Source organism: Pogoniulus pusillus, chromosome 21 (assembly GCF_015220805.1).
Source record: "Pogoniulus pusillus isolate bPogPus1 chromosome 21, bPogPus1.pri, whole genome shotgun sequence".
Lineage (NCBI taxonomy): Eukaryota > Metazoa > Chordata > Aves > Piciformes > Lybiidae > Pogoniulus > Pogoniulus pusillus.
In genome coordinates this window covers 18,986,147-19,009,434 of record NC_087284.1, presented here as the reverse complement: position 1 = coordinate 19,009,434, position 23,288 = coordinate 18,986,147, and the positions used below count along the sequence as shown (strand labels likewise).

Below are 23,288 nucleotides of genomic sequence, written 5' to 3'. Positions count from 1 at the left end.
CCACGCCCCCGCATCCCTCCCGCCCCAGAGGGATGGTCCCGGCTGCCGGGACCAGGCGGGGCAGGGAGAGGGGGGATTTTCTCAGTGATTAATGAGGCGGGGGGGGGGGATACGGGGAGAGAGGATAAATCCAGACTGTGATGCCTATAAATGGCGTTTCTCTTCCAAGGTGCATATGTAAATATATATTAAAAAAGAAAAAGAAAAAAAAAAAAAGGGGGGGGTGGGGGGGGGTGGGGGTGAGAAAAGCCCAGTCGGTGTCATCCCCTCGCGTCAGGGCTGATGGTGGGCGTGAGGCTGCTCTTCCCCCGCCCCCTCCTAATGGAGCGAACCATTCCCAGTTAGTCCTCCTCGCCCTCTCCCTCTGCCTCCCTCTTCTGCTCTCCTTCTCCTCTCGTCTTCCCCCCCTTTCGTCTGTAAAGTCCTCCGCTGCTCGGAACTTGTTGGCAATGCCTATTTTTCAGCTTTCCCCCACGTTCTCCCAAGTAACTATTTAAAGATCTGCAGCCGCAAATGGTTTTACTAAATGTAGGATGGGACTTAAGTTGAACGGCAGATATATTTCGCTGGTCCTGGCTGTACAGATAGGTAAGTGGACTGCCAAATTCCCTATCAAGTTGGGCAGCGTCAAAGCCCAAAGGCTGATGCATGCAGGAGCGGAACGGTGAAATGACCTGCGCTGGGGACCGGTGGAGGGACCTCCCTGCTCCCCTCTCCCTGCTCCTTCTGCCTTCTTCCCGGTGGCATCTTAGCGGTACTTGAAGGCAGAGGGAGTCCGCAGGAAAGGGAGAGGTTTTTTTTATTCGTTTTCAATCACTTTTGTTGTTCGTTTTCCCGAATCAGTGCCTGCTCGTTCATACTGCCCTTTATTTTTTTTCCCTCACCTTATTCTTCTTCTTTCCCCCCCTCTCCGCCCCCCTCTCCTTTTTTCCCCCCCTTTTCTATCTGCTTTTCGGATACCCTCTTTATTCCTTTCCACCCATAATTTGGGTACTCCAATACTTAGAAATCCCCCCCCACTCCCTCCGCTTCCCGAGGGACAGAAAAATAGAAACCGGCACAAAAATGGTTTGGGAAAGATGGAGCTGGAAAGTTTTTTTTCTTTTACTGCAGAAAAATCACGGGCGAGAGCCAAGGGCTCCTTCTGAGAACTTGGAGGCTTTCCTTTTGCAGCCCATAAACAAAGCCATCACTAACTTTAAATATATATAATTTTTTTAAAATTTAAATAAATGTTTAAAAATTAATCCGTCAGAATAAAATGAATTATTAAACAACAACCAAAAAAAATTATCTTCAAAATTGCAGAGTCCTGCCGCTTGGGCATTAATTTTGCACGGGGAGAATCACTGTTAAAAATTGAGCAGGCTCAAACCCACCAAAATAGGTAGATGTGTATATATACATACACATGTATAGATATAGTATTTTACTTATATATATATAAAAAACACTTTAAATAGATAATTTTTCCCTCCACCCCAGGGTATGGTTATGTGTGCTCTTTTCTGGTTTTGTTTAATATTTTAGCGGGGCTTTTTTTTTTTCTTCCTTCCACCCTGGTTTTTATTTGCTGGCTTGACACGGGTTCGTTTTATCCAGTAGTTCTTTGTTGGGAATTGGTTTTAGTTGTATAGACGTTAAACGTTTGCAGAGTTAATGATTGTTTTGGTCCTGTCCAGGCACATTTTTTTTTTGAAGTTATATGTTGGATATGTATGTCCCCGAGCGTGATCCAAACCTGGGCTGCAAGGAGAAGGTGGTTAAATCACGTCTTTTATTAGCCAGGTTGTCAGGTGTGAACAGAGACCTCTGAAAAAATATTTGCCTACAAAGGAATTCGGCTACAATGAGGATGGGAAGGGGGGAAAATGATGCCCGGTGTTGCTATTTAGAGCTCCTTTTGCTCGGTCGCTCTCCTCTCTAGACAATCTCTGCAGCGTTTTGTGGGTACCAAAAAAAAAAGCGGGGAAACAAAAAAAAAAAGGGGGGGGGGGTGATGGGGCGAGAATAAAAAAAGGGAATTAAAAAGGTCAAAAGAGCGGAGAGAACGAGACAAGGAGGAAATAAGGAGGCAAAATGCCTTGGACATTTCCTCCTCGAGCAAAGAAGCGGATAAGGAATAACCGCGATGAAATGTTGACCTGTGGAAAATGTAGATCTGGGATGCAAGCCCCCTCCATCCGTGTTACCATTCCATTGGAAACGAGGCTGAACTCTTCGGAAGGCCATTTGCTGTCAGAGAAGGAAGGGGAAAGGCATTATTTGGATGTTATCGTTCATTTCAGTCCATGCAGGTTTTGGGTTGTTTGTTCACGTAGAGGAGAAGGATTTTTGCTTTCATTGGTGTTTCTTTGATTCAACCGAGGGAGGGTTTTATTCACGGTGCAATGTCAAAAGGTAGCTCGGATGTCTGGGAATCGCTGTCCCCGGACTGCTGTGAGCATGAGCAGTGATCTGGGAAGTGTGTGTGTGTGTGTGTGTCCCCTCCAAATATCTCTGCACACCGCGGGGATCGTGACAGTGCAGTGGCTTTGCGGTGCCCTGGAAGAGGACGGATTTGATGCTCGTGGCGGGTTTTGTTCCTTCTGTGTTTCGGGTAACCTTCCTCGCCACTTCCTTCCGTCCCGAAATCATCTTCTGGTTGTCGGTGTGAGGTTTGCAAAGGACCGTTTGCTTTTGCCCCGTTCCCGGTAACGGCTCGTGTGAAATGGATGCTCGTCTCGTCCCCCAGATATCTACAGTTTAAAAAGAAAGAAAGAAAAATACGTGTAATTGTTTGCATTTGTAATTCATCTATGTCAGATCTGGGCAAAGGGGATTGTAGCTGTCTGAAATTCCTGACATTTTGGGAGGTGATGGGGTTGGAGAGGGGGAACCGCAGGGACTGCATCTCCGCGGTTGGTGCCCAGGGACAGGAGGGATGGACGAGGCGCAGCTAAAGGGCAGGAGGAAGGAGAGGACGAGTAGTGTATTACGGAAGGAGGCACGATCCGGTACAGATGGCTCCTGCTGTCCTGCTGCATTGCAAATTGCTGCATGCTCCTGTATTTGAAGGTGGGGGCGGGAAGGGGAGGAAGGTCGGGGCCACGGCAAAGCACAAACGACCTCGTTTAAGATAAATCCCGCCGTGATTTAAGCGGGCAGGACCTTCGTCTGTCCGCTTTGGGAGATTTTATTGTTACTGATGGGGTTTAGAGTGTCTTTGGGATGCTTTGTGAGGAGGAAGATATCCTTCTGAAGGGAGGAGATGCTCTGAAACCCGCTGGTCCCAAAACTGGTCCTCCGCCATACTCCATATCCTGCCTGGGGCAAGGACCTCGAATTTTCAGTGCAGCCCATCATAGTTCTGGAGAAATTAGTGGCATCTTACCCCCCACCCCCTTTCCTGCTATATCTGCGGGAGTGGGCTGGCGCGGGTTTTATAGGAGGTGGTTTTCCCCTCGGGATGATCTTGGGTTCTTCTCTATTTGTTTGCCTGGCTTTCCCCCCCACCCCCCCCCTCCCACCCCCGACTTTTTTTTTCCCTGCCGTAACCAATGTCTGGAGCCTGCTGGGGGTTTGATGTGACTGCTGCTGGTGGTGTGTGTGTAGAGGGGAGTGGCCACCAAGTCACGGTAGCGATGAATCAAACGGCAAGGGGGGGGTGTCTGCGTTGAAACAGTCTCTTGAAGTCAGCCATTTAGCTTGGAACCGGTGCCTGGAAAGAAAACATGCACACGTCCTCGCCACATGAGTGCCTTGAGGGCACAATGTCAGGACTCCCACCCCTACAACCTTACAGCTGGCGATGTGGATGGCCGGGGACTTCTCCAAAAGGGAAGAGGAGCAACTCCTTTCCTCCCCCGCTAGCCGCATCGACAACCCGGCTGGGGTCGAGCCTAGAAATAGGGACATTCCAGTGTCCCCAGCCCCCACTACTGCCAGGAGGAGCGGTTTGGGCTCAGCATCCTCAATAAGCAGCCTCCCACCTCCCCGGGTACCCCAACCCGATAGCTGTGGGGCACGGGCAGTGGTCCGACTTCTTCCAGCCGCATCGTGCAACAGCATCCGCATCCCTGGTCCCTTCCCATTTTATTCCGTCCCTCCGCAAAGCACGGCTCGGCAGCTGCGGCCATCGGGAAGGAGCCATTTCAGACACGCCGTAATTCGTTTTCTTTCCCCGTTTGCAGGCGGTGATTTGGGAGTTGTTACTATCGGGTTTACTCGGGTGCCGCTTCCTAGAGCAATCCCGAAGGATGCTAGAGAGAGACAGAGAATTATCCTTGTCCCTTCTCGCTGCTGCATGCGCGGCTTTGAGGATCCCTTTTTGCGCGTCTTTATCGCAGCGTTTTGTAGTGATTTTAAAAAATATTATTGTTATTGCTGTTTTCTTTGTCCCTCTGCGTTTCGCACGGTATTAATCGAGCGACCTGGGTGATAAGAAGGGTATGTGGTTGATTACATGGAGGAACGCAACTGGAAGAGATTTCTAACAAAGGAACGAATCCTGGGAGAAGCAGGCAGCACATCTTCACCTGCTCACCCTCCTTCTCTTCCCTCAAACAAACAACCCAAAACCAACTAAAATCAGGTCGTTAATTGCCAGGCACCAAGGATGCTGTGCTAAAACAGCCAAGGACGAAAAGCCCCCGGTGGTGACCCTGGCTCTGTTCCCTCACCCTCCTCTTGTCCCTAGATCGCTGCTTCCCGGATAGCAGTGGTGGGGAGGGAAGGGGTGAGATAAGGGAGGGAATCTGGGTTGGGGGTCCAGTGGTGCTGACCTGTGCCCCTGCCCCCCCATCCCTCAGCGTACCTGGTGCAGGCGGTGAGAGCGGCCGGGCGGTGCGATGCCGTCTTTAGGGACTTCTCGGAGTGTTTGCTGCGGCTGGGTGATAACATGGCCAGCTACCCCCAGGACCTGGACGACAAGAGAAACCTCCAAACGATCTGCTCGTAGGTCTTTCCACTCTCCTTCGGGGCCTGCGGAGGGGTGTGGGGGGATAGAACTGGGCTAAACGATCACCCAGGGCTGGCCAGTGGGAGGTGGTGGGGGTGAGGTTGGATGGTAGAGATGGGAAGGAGATGCAACAGAAATGGCAAGGGGTTTGGAGCTTTGGGGGTCAGATTCCGTCCAAGCACCCTACCATGAGGACATGGCGCATTTGGCAAACAGTGAAGCCTAGAGGGAGTCTTTTTTAATGTCTTTTGAAATTTTTCCCTCCGTCAAACGGAGTGTTTGGAATTTTTTTCCTTCTGTCACTCCCCTCCTTAGCTTGTCCGTTGTTTTTTGGTTGGTTGGTTGGTTGGTTTTCCGGGTTTTCCCCCCCTTTTCTGCTGCTTTGTACTAGGATGGTGACATTGGCTGCACGAGGATTCTCATCCCTTTCAGGTCCGCCTTTCGGACCCAGTCCCCACGCTCTGAGGCTACCCTCCGGGCGCTTACGGCAGAGACAAGTCGGGGACAGGCTTCCCTTGCCCAGGGAAACACCGTTCCCCTCGGCCAGGGGCAGCAGGCGCTGGGGAGGCTATTCCTGGCTAAATTAAATGCAATTAAAGAGATGAGAGCACAGTTAAGATGTTAATCTCCCAGTGGCATCTCTCTCCCTCCCTGGGTCGCTCGGGTCCTTCAGCAAAGCCCAGTTTCCCCCAGGTCGTGGCACGGAGTGGAGGAGAAGAAAGATACAAAGAGTAACAAAAAGGAAAACAGCAACGTAAGAAATAATAATAAAGGGAGAAAAAGAGCTCGTCTCGCAAAATCGCCTCCTACTCCGGCCCTTCCAAGTTCCTTTCAGAAGATGGAGGAGCCCTAATTTTGCAGTAATTTTCCCCAAGGATCTGGGCAGCGGATCTTCCTAGGAAAAGGGAAAGCCGATATGACTGGCCCGACCTTGCCTGCCCCACTTCGGCGTCTCACATCCCTAGCAGGGACGCAAAAAGAGGCAGAAATGTGCATTTGCGATACGTTTGGGGGAAACAAACAAACAAAACTCCACCGTCCAAACCACCACCACTAACAAAAATTCAGCTGCACGGGATATTCTCTCGTCTCCCCGTTGCTGTTTCCCTGATTTCCAATACAAATTCTCTCCACTGGGAAAAAACAAACAAACAAACAAACAAACAACGAAGCTAACCAAGAAAAAAATAAAAAACCAAACACAGAAATAAACAAGCAACGAAAAAACCAAAAAAATCAAATAACGAACAAAACCACAAGCAAACAAAATCCGTGAAACAAATTACCGAAAATTATATTCAGAAATAAAATCGAGTCCTTAGACATAGATATGAATGGCAAAGGTGTTTTCTGATCGGGTTCAAAAAAATCGGAGAAGGAAAAGGTAAAGGAAAAGGAAAGGGAAAGGGAGACAGGAAAAGGCAAGGCAAAAGGAAAGGAAAGAAAAGCAGAAAATTTTAAAAATCGAGAAAAGGAAAAGAGGACAAGAAAAGGTGAAAAAGAAACAAGAGACCCTGTGACCCTCCCCTTTTCTCTTTCCACCTAGAAATTTCGGAGCCAAGCACCTCCTAGGGCTGGCACCTTACTATAAGCGCTGAGTTGCGATTTTCCTTGTGTCATACATGAATATGCCAAGGGGCAGCAGCATCCCAATATGATGTCCTTTGGTCCCGGAGTGCTAGACCAGAGGTGGTCCTCACCTGTGGAAAGAACCTTTTTTCCCAGCAAGACTTTTTTTCCCCATCACCCTTTGCCCTCTGCCAGGATGTATAGAAGGGAGTTGGGGAAAGATTTAATTTTCCTATGGGAGATGCAATTACAGCAGAAATACTGCAGGAGAGCCACACTCTCAGATTCTGGCTCCTCACTATCTCACTATTTATTACAAATATAGAAAACATTGGAAGTCTACAACCAGCTTAGAGTGCTCATAAATTAGAGGCTGTAGGACTACTGTAAGAAAAGAAACCACGAAATCCAGCTTTGCAGGCGCCTGCCTTGAGGTAACAAGGAAATAGAGAAGGCAGATTTGGGGTGATTTTCCATGACCCAGGAAAGGTCCTCTCATCCCTCCTGATTGGGGCAGCAGGACGGGCCCTGGCCGGGTAGCAAATCCCGGTCCAGTCCCCGGAAAGAAAGGAATAAATATTACAAGGAAACACGTTTTGGAAATTATCCCGGGGAAGGAGAAAGCCTTTGCTGCCTGTAGACCCTTGGTCACGGATCCTCAGGGATCTGGGGGTCGGTGCAGAACGCCCAGGTGGGGAAGATGCTCATTTCTCCTTCTCCTCCTTTTCCTTCTCCTCCACTCCGGGAGGGATGCTAACACTGCACCGTTATCCTCGGGGATACCGGGATACTCCTGGGAAAAGAGATGAGTTTCCCATTCCCATCTGCCCGCTCCCACCAGTGACAACTCGGAACAAGCCCATGGTCTCTTAGGAAGGTGTTTGCCAGCCGAGGGCTGCAAGACCTCCTTCCCTATCAGGCAAAGACCCCCTTCAGCAGAGACCCAGCAAAGCGATTTCTGCACCATCCCACCCCATGCTAGGATGGCGACAAAGGTGGAAATGGGGAGTGAGGACCCCAAAATCACAGTCAAAAACATCCCCCTTCCCCAAGAAAGCCGGTACTCAGCACAGATCACGCCCGGGGCGGCCTGTGGGGCAGCCAGGGGGAGGCAAGGGGCAGAGCATCCCTCCAGAAGCCGCGTCTATGGGTAGGCATCCCTCCCAAACCCCGTGTCTCGGGGGTGGGCATCTCTCCCAGAAGCAGTGTCTTCGGGTGAAGGAGGGGACAGAGTTTTAGGGCGGGGAAGGCGGCATCTACTCCCTACCAGGTACCACCGCCCTCTTTAAGGCATGTCCCCGCTCAGCTCTGTCGTCGGGGGTTCGGGAACGGCGGGATGCCACCCCCTCCCCCCCACCAAGAAGATGGGTGCGTGCCTCTTTTGATGTCAGTTGCTCTCCCCTCCTACAGGTACTGGGATGATTTCCACTCCTGCACCCTTTCAGCGCTCACCGATTGCCAGGAAGGAGCGAAAGACCTCTGGGAGAAACTGAGACGGGAATCAAAAAACCTCGATTTCCAAGGCAGCTTATTTGAACTGTGCGGAGGAGGCAGCGGCGCGGCACCGTCCCTTCTCCCGCCGGCTTTGCCCCTGCTGCTGGCGGCTCTTTGGGCTGCCCTAGTGACCTGGCTGCCTTTTTAGGCTGGGGGAGGGGGGGGAAGTGAGCACACCCACACCCCTCTCCATGTGCTGGATCTATAGAGGAAGTTGTCCATCCGTTGCTTTGGGGACGTTGTGCTTTTTCTGTGGTTGATGATGATGATGATGGTGGTGGTGGCTGATGATGGTGAAACACCCATGTAGGACTGTGGAAGCGTTCTCCCTTTTTTCTTATTTTGTGTTTTATTTGCCAAATGTTACCAAACAAGGCAGCAGCACGCAGCCCGAATCGGACCTCAGCTTTACTATTGCTTTGAACTAAAAAAAAAAACAAAGAAAAAGATAACAGTAATAAACCAACAAACTTGAGCCCTCATCGTGCAAAAGCAATCTCAGGAATGGCTCTGGGCCACCTAAAGCTGGAATCTGCCGGAGTACATCCCGGCGAGCCACGGGCTCTACTAAAATTGTGGCAGAGTACAAGGTGAGAATAATAACGCAGCCTAAAATAAACCCCCCAAAAAGGGAAAGAAATCAAAGAAAAAGGCACTGGATGAATCCAAGGGAGATGTCCACATATGAAGCATCTGGTGAATAATTCACAATATCTCATCTTTCCTCCACAGTCACTTGTTTTTTGGTCATTCCACTGCAACAACAAAAATATATATGTAAAAATATATATATATATTTAAAGAGAGTTTTTCCTCAAGGGAAAAAAAAAGAGAGAGAGAAAGGGGAAGAAGGATGGAAGGATAGAAAGGGTAGGAAGGAAGGATTGAAAAGAATGGAAGAGAGGGAGGAAGGGAGAGAGGAAGGAAGGGAGGGAAGGAGGAAGGAAGGGAGGGAGGGAGGGAGGGAGGGAGGAAGGAAGGAAGGAGGAAGGAAGGGAGGGTGGCAGGGAGGGAGGGAGGAAGGAAGGGTGGAAGGAAGGAAGGAAGGAAGGAAGGAAGGAAGGAAGGAAGGAAGGAAGGAAAAAAGGAAGAAAGGAAGGAAGAAAAGGAAGGAAGGAAGGAAGGAAGGAAGGAAGGAAGGAAGGAAGGAAGGAAGGAAGGAAGGAAGGAAGGAAGGAAGGAAGGAAGGAAGGAAGGGAGGGAGGGAGGGAGGAAGGGAGGGAGGAAGGGAGGAAGGGAGGAAGGGAGGAAGGGAGGAAGGAAGGAAGGAAGGAAGGAAGGAAGGAAGGAAGGAAGGAAGGAAGGAAGGAAGGAAGGAAGGAAGGAAGGAAGGAAGGAAGGAAGGAAGGAAGGAAGGAAGGAAGGAAGGAAGGAAGGAAGGAAGGAAGGAAAAGTGTGTCTAAACGGCTGGAGGAGTGAAGAAATGCTGCTAACAGATGTCTGAGAGTTTACCTGTACTTGCTGTTTGAAGGCATCTTTCCGAGTTCACTGCCTTTATTTTTTTTCCTCCTCTTTGTTTTAGGTGTTACACATGCCAGTTGAATACCTGAATATCCAATCGTAGAGATCACAAAAAGGGGGCTTAAAATGTAAATCTAAAGGAGAAACAACAGGCAAACAGCAGCAAAACCGATTGTGCAAAAAAAAATAATAATATAATGAATTAAAAATTAAAAAGCCTTGATAATAAAAGGGAATGAAAATGCGGGGTTGGGGGGGGGGAAGAAAATGTAATTTTAAGAAACGTTTATGAAAAAGCCAATTCAGGAAAAAACAAAACAAAACAAAACAAAACAAAACAAAACAAAAAATAACCCAAACAAGCAAAAAAAACCCAAACCCGCAAACCACAACAAACGAACAAAAAAACACCCCAAAACCCCACCTACAAGAAACAAACAAAAGAGATTTGCTACAAAGTATAGACAGAAGTATAAAATAAAAAGTATTGTTTCAAATGAGGGTGTCGTCCTTTTTATGTAATAGCTCTTGCAAACGAAAGGGCTTTTAAGGCGAGGAAGATGAAATCCCAGCCCATCCTTTGATGATGAACGGCATATTCCAGTTCACACAAGGACAAGGCGCCTCAATTGCTTAGTCTCAGCCTTCCTTTCTGTTTCATTGCTGCCTTAAAAACAGGCTCTAAATTCTCCGAGCTGCTTTTTTTTCCCTCCCGAACCCCTCAAATCGCAGCACCCCCCTTTTTGCCAGCTGCCAGGAGTCGGCGGAGGAGGCTCGGAGGAAAGGCAGCAACCACCATTAAGGAGGATGCTGCAGAGCCGGGTCTCAGAGAAGCTCTTTCATAATTAATAAGGCAGCTCAGCCGAAGGAGCAAGAGGAAGGGGCGGGGGTGGGGAGGGTGGGTATTGATTCGGAGGCAGGAGCTGCTCCTACTTCGGCTATTTATAGGTGCCTGGTGCCTTTATAAAGAAATGCACACCAAAAGAGTAAACACGTCCTTTTTTACTTGGAAGGAGAGACCCCAGCTGGCGACTGGGGGGCGGATGGGGAAGCGGGTGATGGGAAGGAGGCAGGGGCCAAGAATTGCTTCGAGGTGATGTATTCCGGTGGGGAGCTGCTGTCTGTGTAGAAGCTCTCTTTTAGCGATACGTAGGGTGGCAGGGTCCTCTCCTTCCATTTCTTTTGTTATTTCTCCCCCTCTCCCTTCTCCCCTTCCTTCCCAAGGTCCGAAATGCAATGGGTAAGCAATGGTAAACCGAACGGTTCATAAATCAAACAGCAGGTCGCAAGGCAATCTGCATTTCCCAAACGGATTGAATCCCAGAAAAGAATGCGCTGAGGAACTGCAGCCAGCGCCTTTACCACTGGAAGCAATGTTGATTTTATAATTATAAAACACATTATGCCTGTGTTCAGGGCCTTTTTTTTTTCCAGAGCTCAGCCTTGCTCCAGCACACACAGGTCCGCTCACATTTCGTTTTCCTTTGCCTTCCCTTTAGACTCAATCCCCACAACCACCGATTAAAAAAAAGAAGGGAAAACCCTGGAGAGCAGAGCTTTGTTTAAGTGGTTTGGGTTATTTTTCCCTCCCCACAGAGGATCCAGACCTAAATTGATTTTTTCGGTGCACATCTATGTATTCATTAGGTCAGGAGCTGCTGTGATGGTTTCCTCTAGCACGAAATGCCAGCTGCCGAGGAGAAAGGAGAGAGAGCAAGCCCTTGCTGAGATTCGAGGGGCTCGGGAGTTTGATGTTTCCATTGTCTGGACTCCGGGAACAGACCACAGCATCAGGCATCCCGCTTCACCCCGGGATGCCCGGGCACCAGTCTCACCCGCTGCCAGCATCCCTCCGGCTTCCCGGCTGCTGAACGGTGCCGGTCCCTCGGAGGAGCATCCCATCTTTTCCTCACCCCCTCGGAAGAAAGCTGAACGTCCCTAATAAGGGGGCGATTTCCAGCTCATTAGTGGGCTCGAGTTATCTTGGCTTGAGGTTGAATTACTAATGGATAATCGCTCGGTAATTAGCACAGTTCCAATTAGCCCTCCGCTGAGGCAAATGATAAAGCGGTGGCAAACAGGAGAAACAAGCGTGCGGGTCGAGACTGGCTCAGTGATGCTAGTGGCCGTGCTTGGGTCCCATTCTGCTCGCGGACACCTCCCCTTTCAGGCTCCTAATTGTCGGGTTCCCGTTCCTGGGACGCGGGGCACCCACTGGACTTCCCGGAGTGCAAAGATGCTGCTCAAGAACTTGGATTGCAGCCCCGGAATTTCCCCCAGAGGAGGCAAGTCTGGCAGCAAATGCAGCCTCAGTTTCCCTCAGTCAATCGGCAGCTTGGCAATTTTGGAAGGAACACAAGAAACCAACACCCTCCCTCCTTTCCCCCTCTTCATTTTCTGAGTCCTGCAATGCACAAGGCGTTGGTTGTGTTTCCCTTTCTGCCCCTTTTCAGGGGTTGTTTCTGAAGCCTGAGGGCAATGGTCATTTCTTTGGTTTAACCCAGGGGCGTTGCTCTCTCTCTTGCGTTGGTTTGTGGCCAAAGGAGCCTGAGCTGTGCCCGAAATCCCAAAGCGAGACTGAGCATGCTCAGTTTGGTTTGTAAGGGCTGGCAGGAGAGTCTGCGGTGGGAGACTGGGGTGGTCCCACTGCTGGACTGGTCCCACTACCCCAAAGCAACAGCTGCTGGGGAGGTTCAAACCTCTGAACATCGCTTTAGTCCCTTTGCTCACAGCAAATGTGAGCTGGAGAGACTTACAAACGCAACAGAAAAGCATTTAAATGTTGACAGTAGCCACAGTAAAATTATCATCTGCTTAGACAAAAAAATACACAGACAGAAGGCAAGGGAGGGGGGGAGGGGGGGGAAGGAAAAAAGAAAAACTGCAGCTCGGCAGAGAAAAACCTCACAGCTAAAACAAAAGACAAAGCAGTGCCCTTCTAAGCTGGATATCCAGGGAGGGCTGCAGCCACTGCGATTCTGTCTGCCCTAATTCCTGTTCCCACTTCTGACTGAGCAACCACAGCCCCACAGTTCCCGAGGGCTGCAGAAAGCTGCCTCCTTCCAGCCTTCCTCCCTTCCTTCCTTCCCCCATCAGGTCTGGATGACTCTGAGCTTGGCAGTGGGCTGCTGTGTGCCAGCCTCTAACTTCTCATAGCCTTGCTTTCTGCTTGGGCTGCCCTCTGATGCAGAGAGGCTGCACTTGGGTTGAGGTGGTGGCAGTTTTTGGTTTGTTTTATGGTTTGTTTTTTTGGTGTTTGGGTTTTCGTTTGTCTGTTTGTTTTTGTTGTTGTTGGTTTGGTTTGTTTGTTTGTTTTTTCTTTAAAAGAGTGAAAAAAAAATCCAACAAAAATTGTCCCTTACCTCATCTGCTCCCATTCTAAGCCTGTGACAGAGAGATGGAGCAAGCCTGTGCTGGGAGCAAAAGCTTGAGCCAGGACACACAGAACTGTGGAGAATCAGTCTGTAGGGACTCACTGGTTGGTCCTTATGAGGGAAGCAGGGAGGGATGGTGCTAAAATAAGATGCAGGACACATTTCTTGCAGGACTTTCCAATGGCTGTATCTACATCTGAGAAGAAGCAGTGAGATGCTGTTGGTCCCTGGAACAATGTAGGGACAAATGTGTTGGTGACTGTCCCAGCCCTCTTGCTTCCCTGAGCCCAGTTTTCATCTGTGCAGCTGCCTCCCTGCTCAGTGAAATCCAGTGGACCTTGTGAAGGAACCAAGGAGACAGAGGCCATCTCAGCCTTCCTATTTATCAGGGAATGATTCATTAATAATTAGTGCTATTAGGTGCACCACAGCACTGCCTGAGGGCCTCACTGAAATCGAAGTGAGCTTGTTAAATCTGGAGAGCCTGATTCTCCCTCTATTATGCTCTCCTGGTGCAGAGGTGATGCCTGCAGGGTGGGCAGCAGGAGTAGTCTTGGCTTTCTAGGCATGCAGTCTCTCTGCCTTCCCCCTCCCTCCTCCGTCTCCAGCTTCTCCTTCACTGCAGATCTGCTGCAGAGTGAGACTGGTGCAGAAGGTGGTTAGCAGGACTCACAGGAGGAGGTGGACAAATCAGGTTGTTTTTCAGAGCTACTTCATTCTTCATCACAAGGACAAAGGAGTGGGGTTTGGTGTTTGTTTCTTTCTTTGTGTTTTTCTCTTTGTTTGTTTTCTTTGGTTTGATTTCTTTCATGTTTTGTGGGCAGGCAAAGTGATGAGGCCTGTAAAGTCTTTTACAAAATCAGATGCAATTTTAGCTGCCTTAGAGATCTGCTGTAGGCTATGGGATGCTGATGATGAATGGTACTGTTGGGAAAATTCACTTCCAGCTGGCTGCTGCCTCTCCTGAAGGACAGTTTCAACCCAAGGCTCTTTTCAGTGATGCTACAGCAAGGGGCTTTCATTCACTTTGGGGTAAAGAGTTTCTGCTGCCCAGTTCCACCAGGGCAAAGAAAAGCTGAAGGTGATGAGTGAGACAAACATATCTCTGTCATTGTTGAATGTTTGGCTGCTCCTTCCTCTTCAAGTCTCCACGGTGGATCTGCATTAGAATATCTTACTCAAAGTCTCCTCAGCTAATGTTTTGCTAATAGATGGGCAGGTTGTACTGGATAGACTTTGCCTTTCAGGATTCAAAAATAGGTTTAAATGGTCCAAATGGTCAGAAATCCAGCCTCTGTCCCCACTTTTCTAGTTGGCATTGTTTGGTTTAGTGTGTATGTTTGTTTATTTCTTAAGCTGGTAAGAAGGAAAGATAGAAGCAGCCTGCTTAGGTTCAAGGTGAGACTGACAATCAGTTCACCTGCACACTGGTATTCATAGCCATGCTTCATAGAATCAATCAGGTTGGAAGAGACCTCCAAGATCATTCAGTCCAGCCTAGCACCCAGCCCTATCCAGTCAGCTAGACCATGGCACCAAGTCTAGTACAGCAGCAGAAGTCCTTGCCCACATGTGCTGGAAGTCTCAGCAAGGGAAACAACGTTGCTGTGGAGGACAACTAACTGATCCTGACCTCCTTCACACAGCCCTTCTCTGGGAAGAAGCATCCCCCGAAGTGAACCACCACTCTTGCCAAGGTAAGGATTTTTGAGTGCTCAACTTTGCCTCTGACAGGGCTGCTCTCAAAGGACAAGCTCCAGGTTCACTCCAGCAAAATACAAAGTGCTTGTGGGCACCTCCAGCTTTCTTGTCTGTGATATCAATTTATTAAGGACTCTCAAGCCTCAAAGCTCAAATCTGCAGGGCACCTTTTTTCTGCTTTGAGGTAGCAGAGCAAAGAGTGGATGGGCAGTGCAGCCTTTATTACCACTTAAATATCACCCATTTTTATAACACTTTGGAAACCACTGGATAGTCAAACTGGTGCTCCTGGAGGCATGGAATTAAAAAAATCCACAAACTTCAGCTGACCAAACTGAAAAAAAAAAAAAGAAGAAGAAGAAAACATAAGGGAAAAAAAAGTTTCTTATTTTTTATTATGCTCTCTTTCTTCCTGACATTGGTAAGAACTGTTTTAATCAGATTAATCCCTCCTTAATCCACCTATTTTGCTGCAAAATCTGTTGGTAAGTTCATTTCAGGATCAGCTAGGTACAGCCTAACCCTCCAAATGCACCTCTTTGAGAGTCAAATCATGTCTCTAAGATACTGTCTTTCTTTGTCAGCACTTCTAGCAGTATCCTAAGAAGGAGAAGTTTTGCAGGAAGCTGCTAGTTTGATATTTAAACTCCTTTATAATGTACTTTAGTTTGACCTGGTGGTGCACTTCCTGCACTCCTTTGGGGCATATCCAATTTTACAGCCCTCTGGCCCAAGCTCCTTTTGCAAAGAGAAAATGCCTGCAAAGCCACTGCATCATTTCATCTCCCATCTCCCACGAAGTCCCAAAGTTATGTTGTCAGCTGAAAAAAAACAGGACATATTTTATTAGCTTGGAGCATTGGCTGCATTAGCTTCACAACACCTCATTGAAGGATCCAATACATGGGGAAATTGTCCTAAGCTTTCCTTTTATTGAGGCTTAATAGGCACCCTCGTTCCTTCTACTAGGTCTGTGATCATCATTGAATCAACCAGGTTGGAAGAGACCTCCAGGATCATCCAGTCCAATGATGTAAGATTTGGTTTTGCTCTGTTGGGGAGACATTTCATTTGGTCTCACTCCCCCTTTCCTTCTGCTGTCTATTTAATGGGAATAGCACATGGAGACCTTTGGTGGGTAAGAAACACTGCACGAGGAGGTAGGCATTTTTAATTAGAACAATCTTATTTTATCTTCTAGTCTCCACCAGAAGAAAAAAAGCCTGGACTGAAATGACAAGAAGAAGTGCTAGGTGAAGGATGCTTCCCTGTGGCTTCATAGATCAGCAGATCTGTTGGTGACAGAAAACATCCAACTCGGGTGCACAAGAGTGGCAGTTCACCTTTCCCTCCAAAGAAGCCTCGCTTTAAGGGATGCTGTAGCACACCCACCTAATGGACATGCTGCACTGATGGCATTTCTCACTGTGAATTTCAGCCTCTGCCCTTGGCCAAGCTGTGGAAGACAATCTGTGGTATCTGCCCTGGTGTAGAGCAGGCTGTCCAGAGAGGTTGTGGAGTCTCCTCTGGAGAAACTCCAAAACCACCTAGACGTTTTGACCCTGGGCAGCCTGCTGTGGGTGAGCCTGCCTTAGCAAAAGAGGCTGGACTAGATGATGCCCAGAGGTCCCTTTCAACTCCATCGTGGTGGGGTTCTGTGATTCTGTTAGTGATTTGCCCTCTCTCCACCTAAATCAGAGATCTGCAACATCAATACTTAGAACACTCAGAAAAAGAGGACATTGATATTTCCCTGATCATGCCAAGTTGCACAACTGCCCAGTCTCCATTTTAATGTCAGCTGTGGTTAGTTTGTTTGGCTTTTTTTGCCTCAAGCTGAGTGACTTCAGCTTTTCTTTGAATCTCACCAATGTGAACAGCTTGTTATTTTCCATTGCTGGTGTTAACAAGGAACAAAGAGGAGTTTCTTCAGGCTCACCAGTCAGGCAGTCCTGAGGTGACTGACTAGGAGGAAATGTCACAGCAGGAATAAATGAGAGCCATCCTACACGCTAGGCACAGTTCTTGATGGCCTTTGTCTTATGCTCCAACTCATGCTCAACCAACTGCCTTTAGCCACCATAATATAGACAAGTGCACAGAAAAATGAGCTGGGCATGGTGCTTAGAAATCATGTCCCATTCAAAGACAGCTTTACCAAACCATAGCATAGAATCATAGAATCATAGAATCAACCAGGTTGGAAGAGACCTCCAAGATCATCCAGTCCAACCTAGCACCCAGCCCTATCCAATCAACCAGACCATGGCACTAAGTGCCTCAGCCAGGCTTTGCTTGAAGACCCCCAGGGACGGTGCCTCCACCACCTCCCTGGGCAGCCCATTCCAATGCCAATCACTCTCTCTGTGAAGAACTTCTTCCTAATATCCAGCCTATACCTACCCTGGCACAACTTGAGACTGTGTCCCCTTGTTCTATTGCTGGTTACCTGGGAGAAGAGGCCACCCCCCACCTGGCTACAATGCCCTTTCAGGTAGTTGTAGACAGTAATAAGATCACCCCTGAGCCTCCTCTTCTCCAGGCTAAACAGGCCCAGCTCCCTCAACCTCTCCTCATAGGATTTGTGCTCCAGGCCCCTCACCAGCTCTGCCAGAGCTCTGCCAGCTCACAACAGTTTAGGATTTGCTCCTCTCCACATTAGTTCCCAGTTTCCAATCTTTTCATGAACTAGATCATGTAAATAGAGGGTATTGGAGTCACAGGGAAGTTGGATAGTGTTGAGTAGTGGCTGGGCCAACTGCAAGACAAATGAGAGAGCCTCTCTATAAACCCCACTCCCTTCCTAAAGGGAAGAGAAAAGGAATATTGAAGAAGCCCTGATGGATTGGGAAAGAACACTAAGCCACCTTGGATGGAAATAACAATAAGATTAAATCAATACAAAGAGATACAAACCAATATCCAAACCAACCCAATTCCTGATGGCACTGGCATCACTGTCACCAATGATGCTGGGGCAAGCCACTGGGGAAGTCTCAGCAAATAGGAACTGGATTCAGAAACTGGACTTTGAAACTGGATTCAAGAAGTATTGGGATCACAGGCAGAACAGATAGAGTCTTCCTCAGACACCAGCCATTGAAGGCTTGACCCTGGTGATCCCTCAGCTCTATTCTGATTATGATATCCATGGGATGGAGTGCCTTGATGGTCAGCTTACAGTCAACTGTTCTGTCTGCTCCTCCCTGCAGGAGCCACCTCTGACTTCCTGCACCCCAACGTGGGGCACAAGTTTTAGCAGTGCCCTTGGTCTGCACAAGAGCAAGTCAAAGCAAGAGCCTTTCTGCAGCCCAGCCCTTGGCAGTAACTCTAACCACCAGGGTTATCTCTGCTAGAGACAGCCACTGTCTGTGAAAACCTGCTGTGAACTTCAGAGAAAGTGCCATCACTGAGCAGAGATGGAGCTCAGAAGTCTGATCACTGAACAGAATTAGTTCTGTTCCAGCTCAGACTAGAACAATTCCCCATCAGTACTGGTGTGAGGAGGATCAGCAATTAGCTCCAAATTCACCCCACCAGCCTGCTTCTCCTCAGCTCCCCCCTTGCTGCTCTGTAACTGCAGGCTCTAGAATAAAGCAAGAAAAATATGTAGCTCATGCTGATATTAATCAAGTTGTCTTCTGAGCTGCTGGATCTGTGAAATTATACCTCCCTTGGTGTTCAGTGGCAATGACTGTCTCCTCTGTGGACTTTGGGGTGTCTACCAATGCAGTTTGTTTTCTGCAGTGGGTGCACTCCCATGGTTTTCCTTCCACAGCACTTGCAGGCAGCTCAAATCTTTGGAACTGCCATCTCCTGTCAAGTTCACTCAGACTCAGCTCACAAGCTCAGAATTTTACTTAGAACTGGCACTTGCATAGCCAGTGTGATCTGATAAGCTTTCCCTTCCTTGGGAAACTAGGCTACCAAGCTAGCAACGGGGGGAGAAATGTCATCCTGCTAGCAAGAAAGGACCTAAATACTGAGAGGAGAGAGGGAAGGTGGGAGAGGAAAGGAAAGCTGTTTTGACAGCAAAAAGGTTGTGGCTGAATAGATCTTGCAGAGCAAAAAAGCCAGCCTTGGAGAGACATGCTGGAGAAAATATGCTCCAGGAGATAGCAAGTTCTCTTGTGAAAGTTAGTAGAGGAGAGAAATTAGGTGGCTTCATCTCACCAGGTGTCCTGAATGAATATTTATGTGGTTAGGATTGTCTCCAGTGGTGCCTGTGTCTCTCTACTGGCTAGAAGAAGCCTCCTGTGCCGGCGGTATCTGAAGTGAGGTAGGTCCTATGGCAGAGGCAGTGGTCCTCTTGTCACTGCCTCCCTCAGATCCAAGTTTCCTATGGTCCAGCTGCAGGGTTTGTTAGTTCCTGTGCCACATTTGTGTTTTACAAAGCAGCAGTGTGCCCTAATGGCTGCAGATATAGGAATGCTTTCACTGGTCCTTTATAAGTACTTATCCTCTGTGCACTAAAACCTTTCCTGCCCTTGTACCTTACTGAATAAAATCCTTTAAATGAGCTTTAATGATTCCTGTACTGGTTTTTTTTTTTACAAACCAGAAAGCTGACATCCTGCTTTTATTTGACACCACACAATGTTTGAGGCTGTCACAAGTATTAGAGCTCAAACTCATGTGCATGGATATTTAACTTCATTAGTAATAAAGCCACTAACTGCATTTTTGCACCTGATGCAACTACTGACATTCAGCTTTTAAGCTCTGCTTGCTTCTTTGTAGATTTAACCAAAACACCAACAAAATCTACATAAACATAAGGAAAAACTTCCCTGTGAAGGAGCCAGAGCCCTGGAACAGACTATCTCTGAAGAGACTCTGAGTCCACCTGTGATCCTGGGTAACGTGCTGTGGGTGACCCTGCTTAGCAGGAGGCTTGGGCTGGGTGATCTCCAGAGGTCCCTTTCAACCCCCTCCACACTGGGACTTTGTGATTTAGGTGGATTTCACAATATCACAGTATCATCAGGGTTGGAAGAGACCTCACAGATCATCAAGTCCAACCCTTTACCACAGAGCTCAAGGCCAGACCATGGCACCAAGTGCCACGTCCAATCCTGCCTTGAACAGCTCCAGGGACGGCGACTCCACCACCTCCCCGGGCAGCCCATTCCAGTGTCCAATGACTCTCTCAGATTTAGCTCTTTAATCTTTCCTACCCATGGTAGATCACCCACACAATGAAACTCAGACCTTCCTACGAATTGCTGTGTGCCAAACACACAGGAGAGTTTGAAACTCAGGGTTTACCCAGAGTGCAGGATGTGCTCAAGGCTCAGTCTATTACCACATGATGTTTCATGAGGCTTAAAGGGGTTTGTGCTATCCAAATGCTTCACTGTGCTTGAGTACTTGTACTTGCCTGTTGCTAGAGGCCTTCCATTTGCAATATTTCAAGGACTTTGTTTGCTTTGTAGCATTTCACTTCACAGAATCCCAGCATGGTAGGTGTTGAAAAGGACCTCTGGAGATTGTCTAGTCCAAACTCCCCAATAAATCAGGGCCACCCACAGCAGGCTGCCCAGGATCACAATACCCAGGCAGGTTTGGAACCTCTCTAGAGAAGGACACTCCACAACCTCTCTGGGCAGCCTGCCTCAGTACTCTGACACCCTTACAGAAAAGAAGTTTTTCCTCATGAAAGAAGATTTCCACTTGCCACCCATATCTTGCAGGTGCTATGGTGCTAGGAGCTGGCACACAGGCAGTTACAGACACATGCACAGCTGACACAAGCCTGGATAGGACATCCATGTCCCTCACAAGTATAGAGCCCAGCCTGGCATTGCCTTCATCTGAGCATCAGCCAGCAAGTCTCTATAATCATCTCTTTAGATACCTGTCATGGCCTTAAAGGAGCAAAATGGCCAAAGATGGCCTGAAACCAGAAGTATTTCCCACAGGCATTTGGATCACATCAAGGGTAGGGTGTTCTTGCATTCCTGCATATCAGTTAGAGAGCAGAGACCTAATTCTCTTGAACCTTTCCTTAACAGGCAAGTCATTATTCTTTTTTGGAGTCCTATGGATTAGGCTAAGAGCATGAAAATGATGGAGAAAAGACAAACTCTCCCTTTTGATTTGTTTTTTTTCTCCAAGGATATCTTGTTGAAGGACACTTGAGGAATGAATGCTTGATGCCTTTGGCTGCATAATGGGAATAGCTGCAAGTCAAGAGAGGTGAACTGCTTTGCCAGTTGAGTGTGAGGCTATGCAACAAGAGATCCTCTCATTTGGCTTCTCAAGCACCTCCACTAAGCAGAGACAATTACAGGCAAAGGGCAGCATCACTCAAAACTTGCACAAGTGAAAGATAAGGAGAGAGCATCTGGAACGTAAATGTTCCCTCATAGTTTTGTTGCCTGCCAACCACCTGGTCAAACAGCAACACCATCAGCAATCACAGGCACTTGTGGACAAGTCTCATCCTGCTCTGGGCTTTCATTTGCAGGTGGAACGTTTTGACAAACACCTTTTAATTTGCTTAGCTGCTCAGCAGGTGAACACGTCAGCCTTTATTCTTAATAGAGAGCTCAACTAATCCAAACAGTTTGGAGTAACTGCTGCTCACCTACTGCAAACCATGGTGCAGACACCAAGCTGAAGGCAGACTGGAGTGAGGTGAGAATCAGTCTCTTCTCCCATGTAACAAGGGATAGGACAAGAGGAAACAGCCTCAGGTTGCACTAGAGGAGTTTAAGTTGGACATTAGGAAATGTTTCTTGCCCAAAAGGGTTGTCAAGCCCAAGAACATGTTACTCAGGGCAGTGGTGGAGTCCTCATACCCCAGAGGGATTGAAAAGCCCTGTAGAGGTGGTACAGAGGACCATGGTTTAGGGGTGACCTGGCAGTGCCGGGTCAATGGATGGATTTGATGATCTTAAAGGTCTCTTCCAACCAGAACATTTTATGATTCTATCTATAGCATTAATTGCAATCTTCCATAGGAACATCAGCAGCACTTGCCTGAAATGCTCTCCTGCTTTTGGCAAGGGCAGCTAGAACCCTCTGGGAGAGGTTTAAGTGCATGTGGCTGATCTACCTACGTCATGTCTCCTCGTTGAGTTGTTTCCAATCATCTATTAACACCCCGTGTGGATGCTGTTATTGCAAAATCAGAGTGAGCTTTCCCTGCTTAACTGAACCCTTGAGCTGCTCTTAAGAAACATCAATGGCACTTTATATTTGTGCCTTGCCTTCATCAGTGATAACTTTCAAGTGCAGGCAAGTCCTGGGATACGTGATTCATTATCTTAGAGGACTGAGAGCAGTGTAACAAATAGGCTGAGCATCCTAAGGGGAGATCTATTCAGCTAGCTCATGGAAGGGCTTTGAAATGAATTTTACTTTGGAGATTTTGGGAAAGAGAATTCTGGTTCACAAAATGGTAGGGATTGAAAGGAAATCTCTGGAGATCACAGAATTACAGAATCACAGGAAACATCCAGTTGGAGGAGACCTCAAAGATCATCCAATCCAAACTTCACCCCTGCAGAGAAGGGTCAACACTAAACCATGTGACTGAGCACCAGGCTTAAACACCTCTAGGGACAGGGACTTCACCACTGCCTTGGGCAAACCATTCCAGTGTTTGATAACCGTCTCTGTGAAGAAGTATTTCCTAGCATCCAGCCTGAACCTCCCCTGGTGCAGCTTGAAACCATTTCTTCTAGTCCTGTCACTTGCCACCAAGGAGAAGAGGCTGCCCCCTTCTTGCTCCAACCTTCCTTCAGGTAGTTGTATAAAGTGATGAGGCCTCCCCTCAGCCTCCTCTTCTGTAGGCTAAACAATCCCAGCTCCCTCTGATGCTCCTCACAACCATGTGCTCCAGACCCTTCATGAGCCTCATTGTCCTTTTCTGAACATATTCCAGAACCTCAATGTCCCTCTTGTATTGAGCAACCCAGAACTGAACACAGTCATCTAGTCCAACCCCGCTGCTACAGCACGGTCACCCAGAGCATGTTGCCCAGCATAATGCCCAGGTGGGTTTGGAAGCTCTCCAGAGGAGACTCCACAACTTCTCTAGGCAGCCAGCTTATGTCCTTCTGCTACTTTGGCTGTGGGCTTCTCCTTACTGCCCCAAAAAGAACTTGTGCTGTGGTAGATTTCTCTTCTGGGTATCTCTGTACTGCTAATGTTGGCTGGAAAGTCGAATGGGAAGCTCCTAGTCCTTGTGCTCAGAGTGAGACTCTGTGCCCTAAATTGCTCATCAATCCACTAAGACTCATCCAGTCAGTGTGGAAGGTGAGTCTGGAAGGCCCTGCAATGATAAACTCTTGATCTGTGCTCAGCCTGCAAATCCCAGATGCTGGTATGTGAAAGGACTCTGGTCCCAAGAGCTCAGGAGCAAAAGTTAGGCTGGGTCAAGCCACAAAAAGAATTTATTGTTGACCTCATCCTTTTTTTCCCCCCACCTTTTTGAATTACCCAGGAATGCACTTGCTGTCTGCAAAGGGTAGGTCAAGCAGTTATAAATAAAAGTTGTGCTTCTTAACTTTGCTGGGTTTAATGCTTAGAAAGAAGCAGCAGGGTAGGTGGGAATAATAAAGCAGCATGACCACAAACAGTCTGTAAAGCTCTAGCGAGGAATCATGGCAGAAGACACAGAAAGGTCAACCTCTGCTGTGCTTTTAAACTGAAACTGGATTTCTTTTGGGTGCATTTTAAAACGACCTTTGTTTTTGTAATGATTCTTCTTAGAAATAAACTGAGTGCAATGTGAGCCTAAA

The 23,288-nt window shown here is 48.1% G+C and overlaps 1 protein-coding gene and 1 long non-coding RNA gene across 2 annotated transcripts; both read left to right on the top strand.

Moving 5' to 3' along the window:
- Positions 1-300: 300 nt before the first annotated feature.
- On the top strand, positions 301-9,960 carry NRN1 (neuritin 1). The gene is made up of 3 exons (XM_064161138.1): positions 301-588; positions 4,791-4,935; positions 7,919-9,960. Exons 1-3 carry the CDS (start codon positions 534-536, stop codon positions 8,148-8,150), a joined length of 432 nt encoding a protein of 143 aa, XP_064017208.1. The 5' UTR covers positions 301-533; the 3' UTR covers positions 8,151-9,960.
- A 2,827-nt stretch (positions 9,961-12,787) lies between these two features.
- Positions 12,788-19,057, top strand: LOC135184919 (uncharacterized). The gene is made up of 2 exons (XR_010306264.1): positions 12,788-14,534; positions 15,508-19,057. It is a non-coding gene; the product is annotated as an uncharacterized LOC135184919 (long non-coding RNA).
- The last annotated feature ends 4,231 nt before the right edge of the window (positions 19,058-23,288 follow it).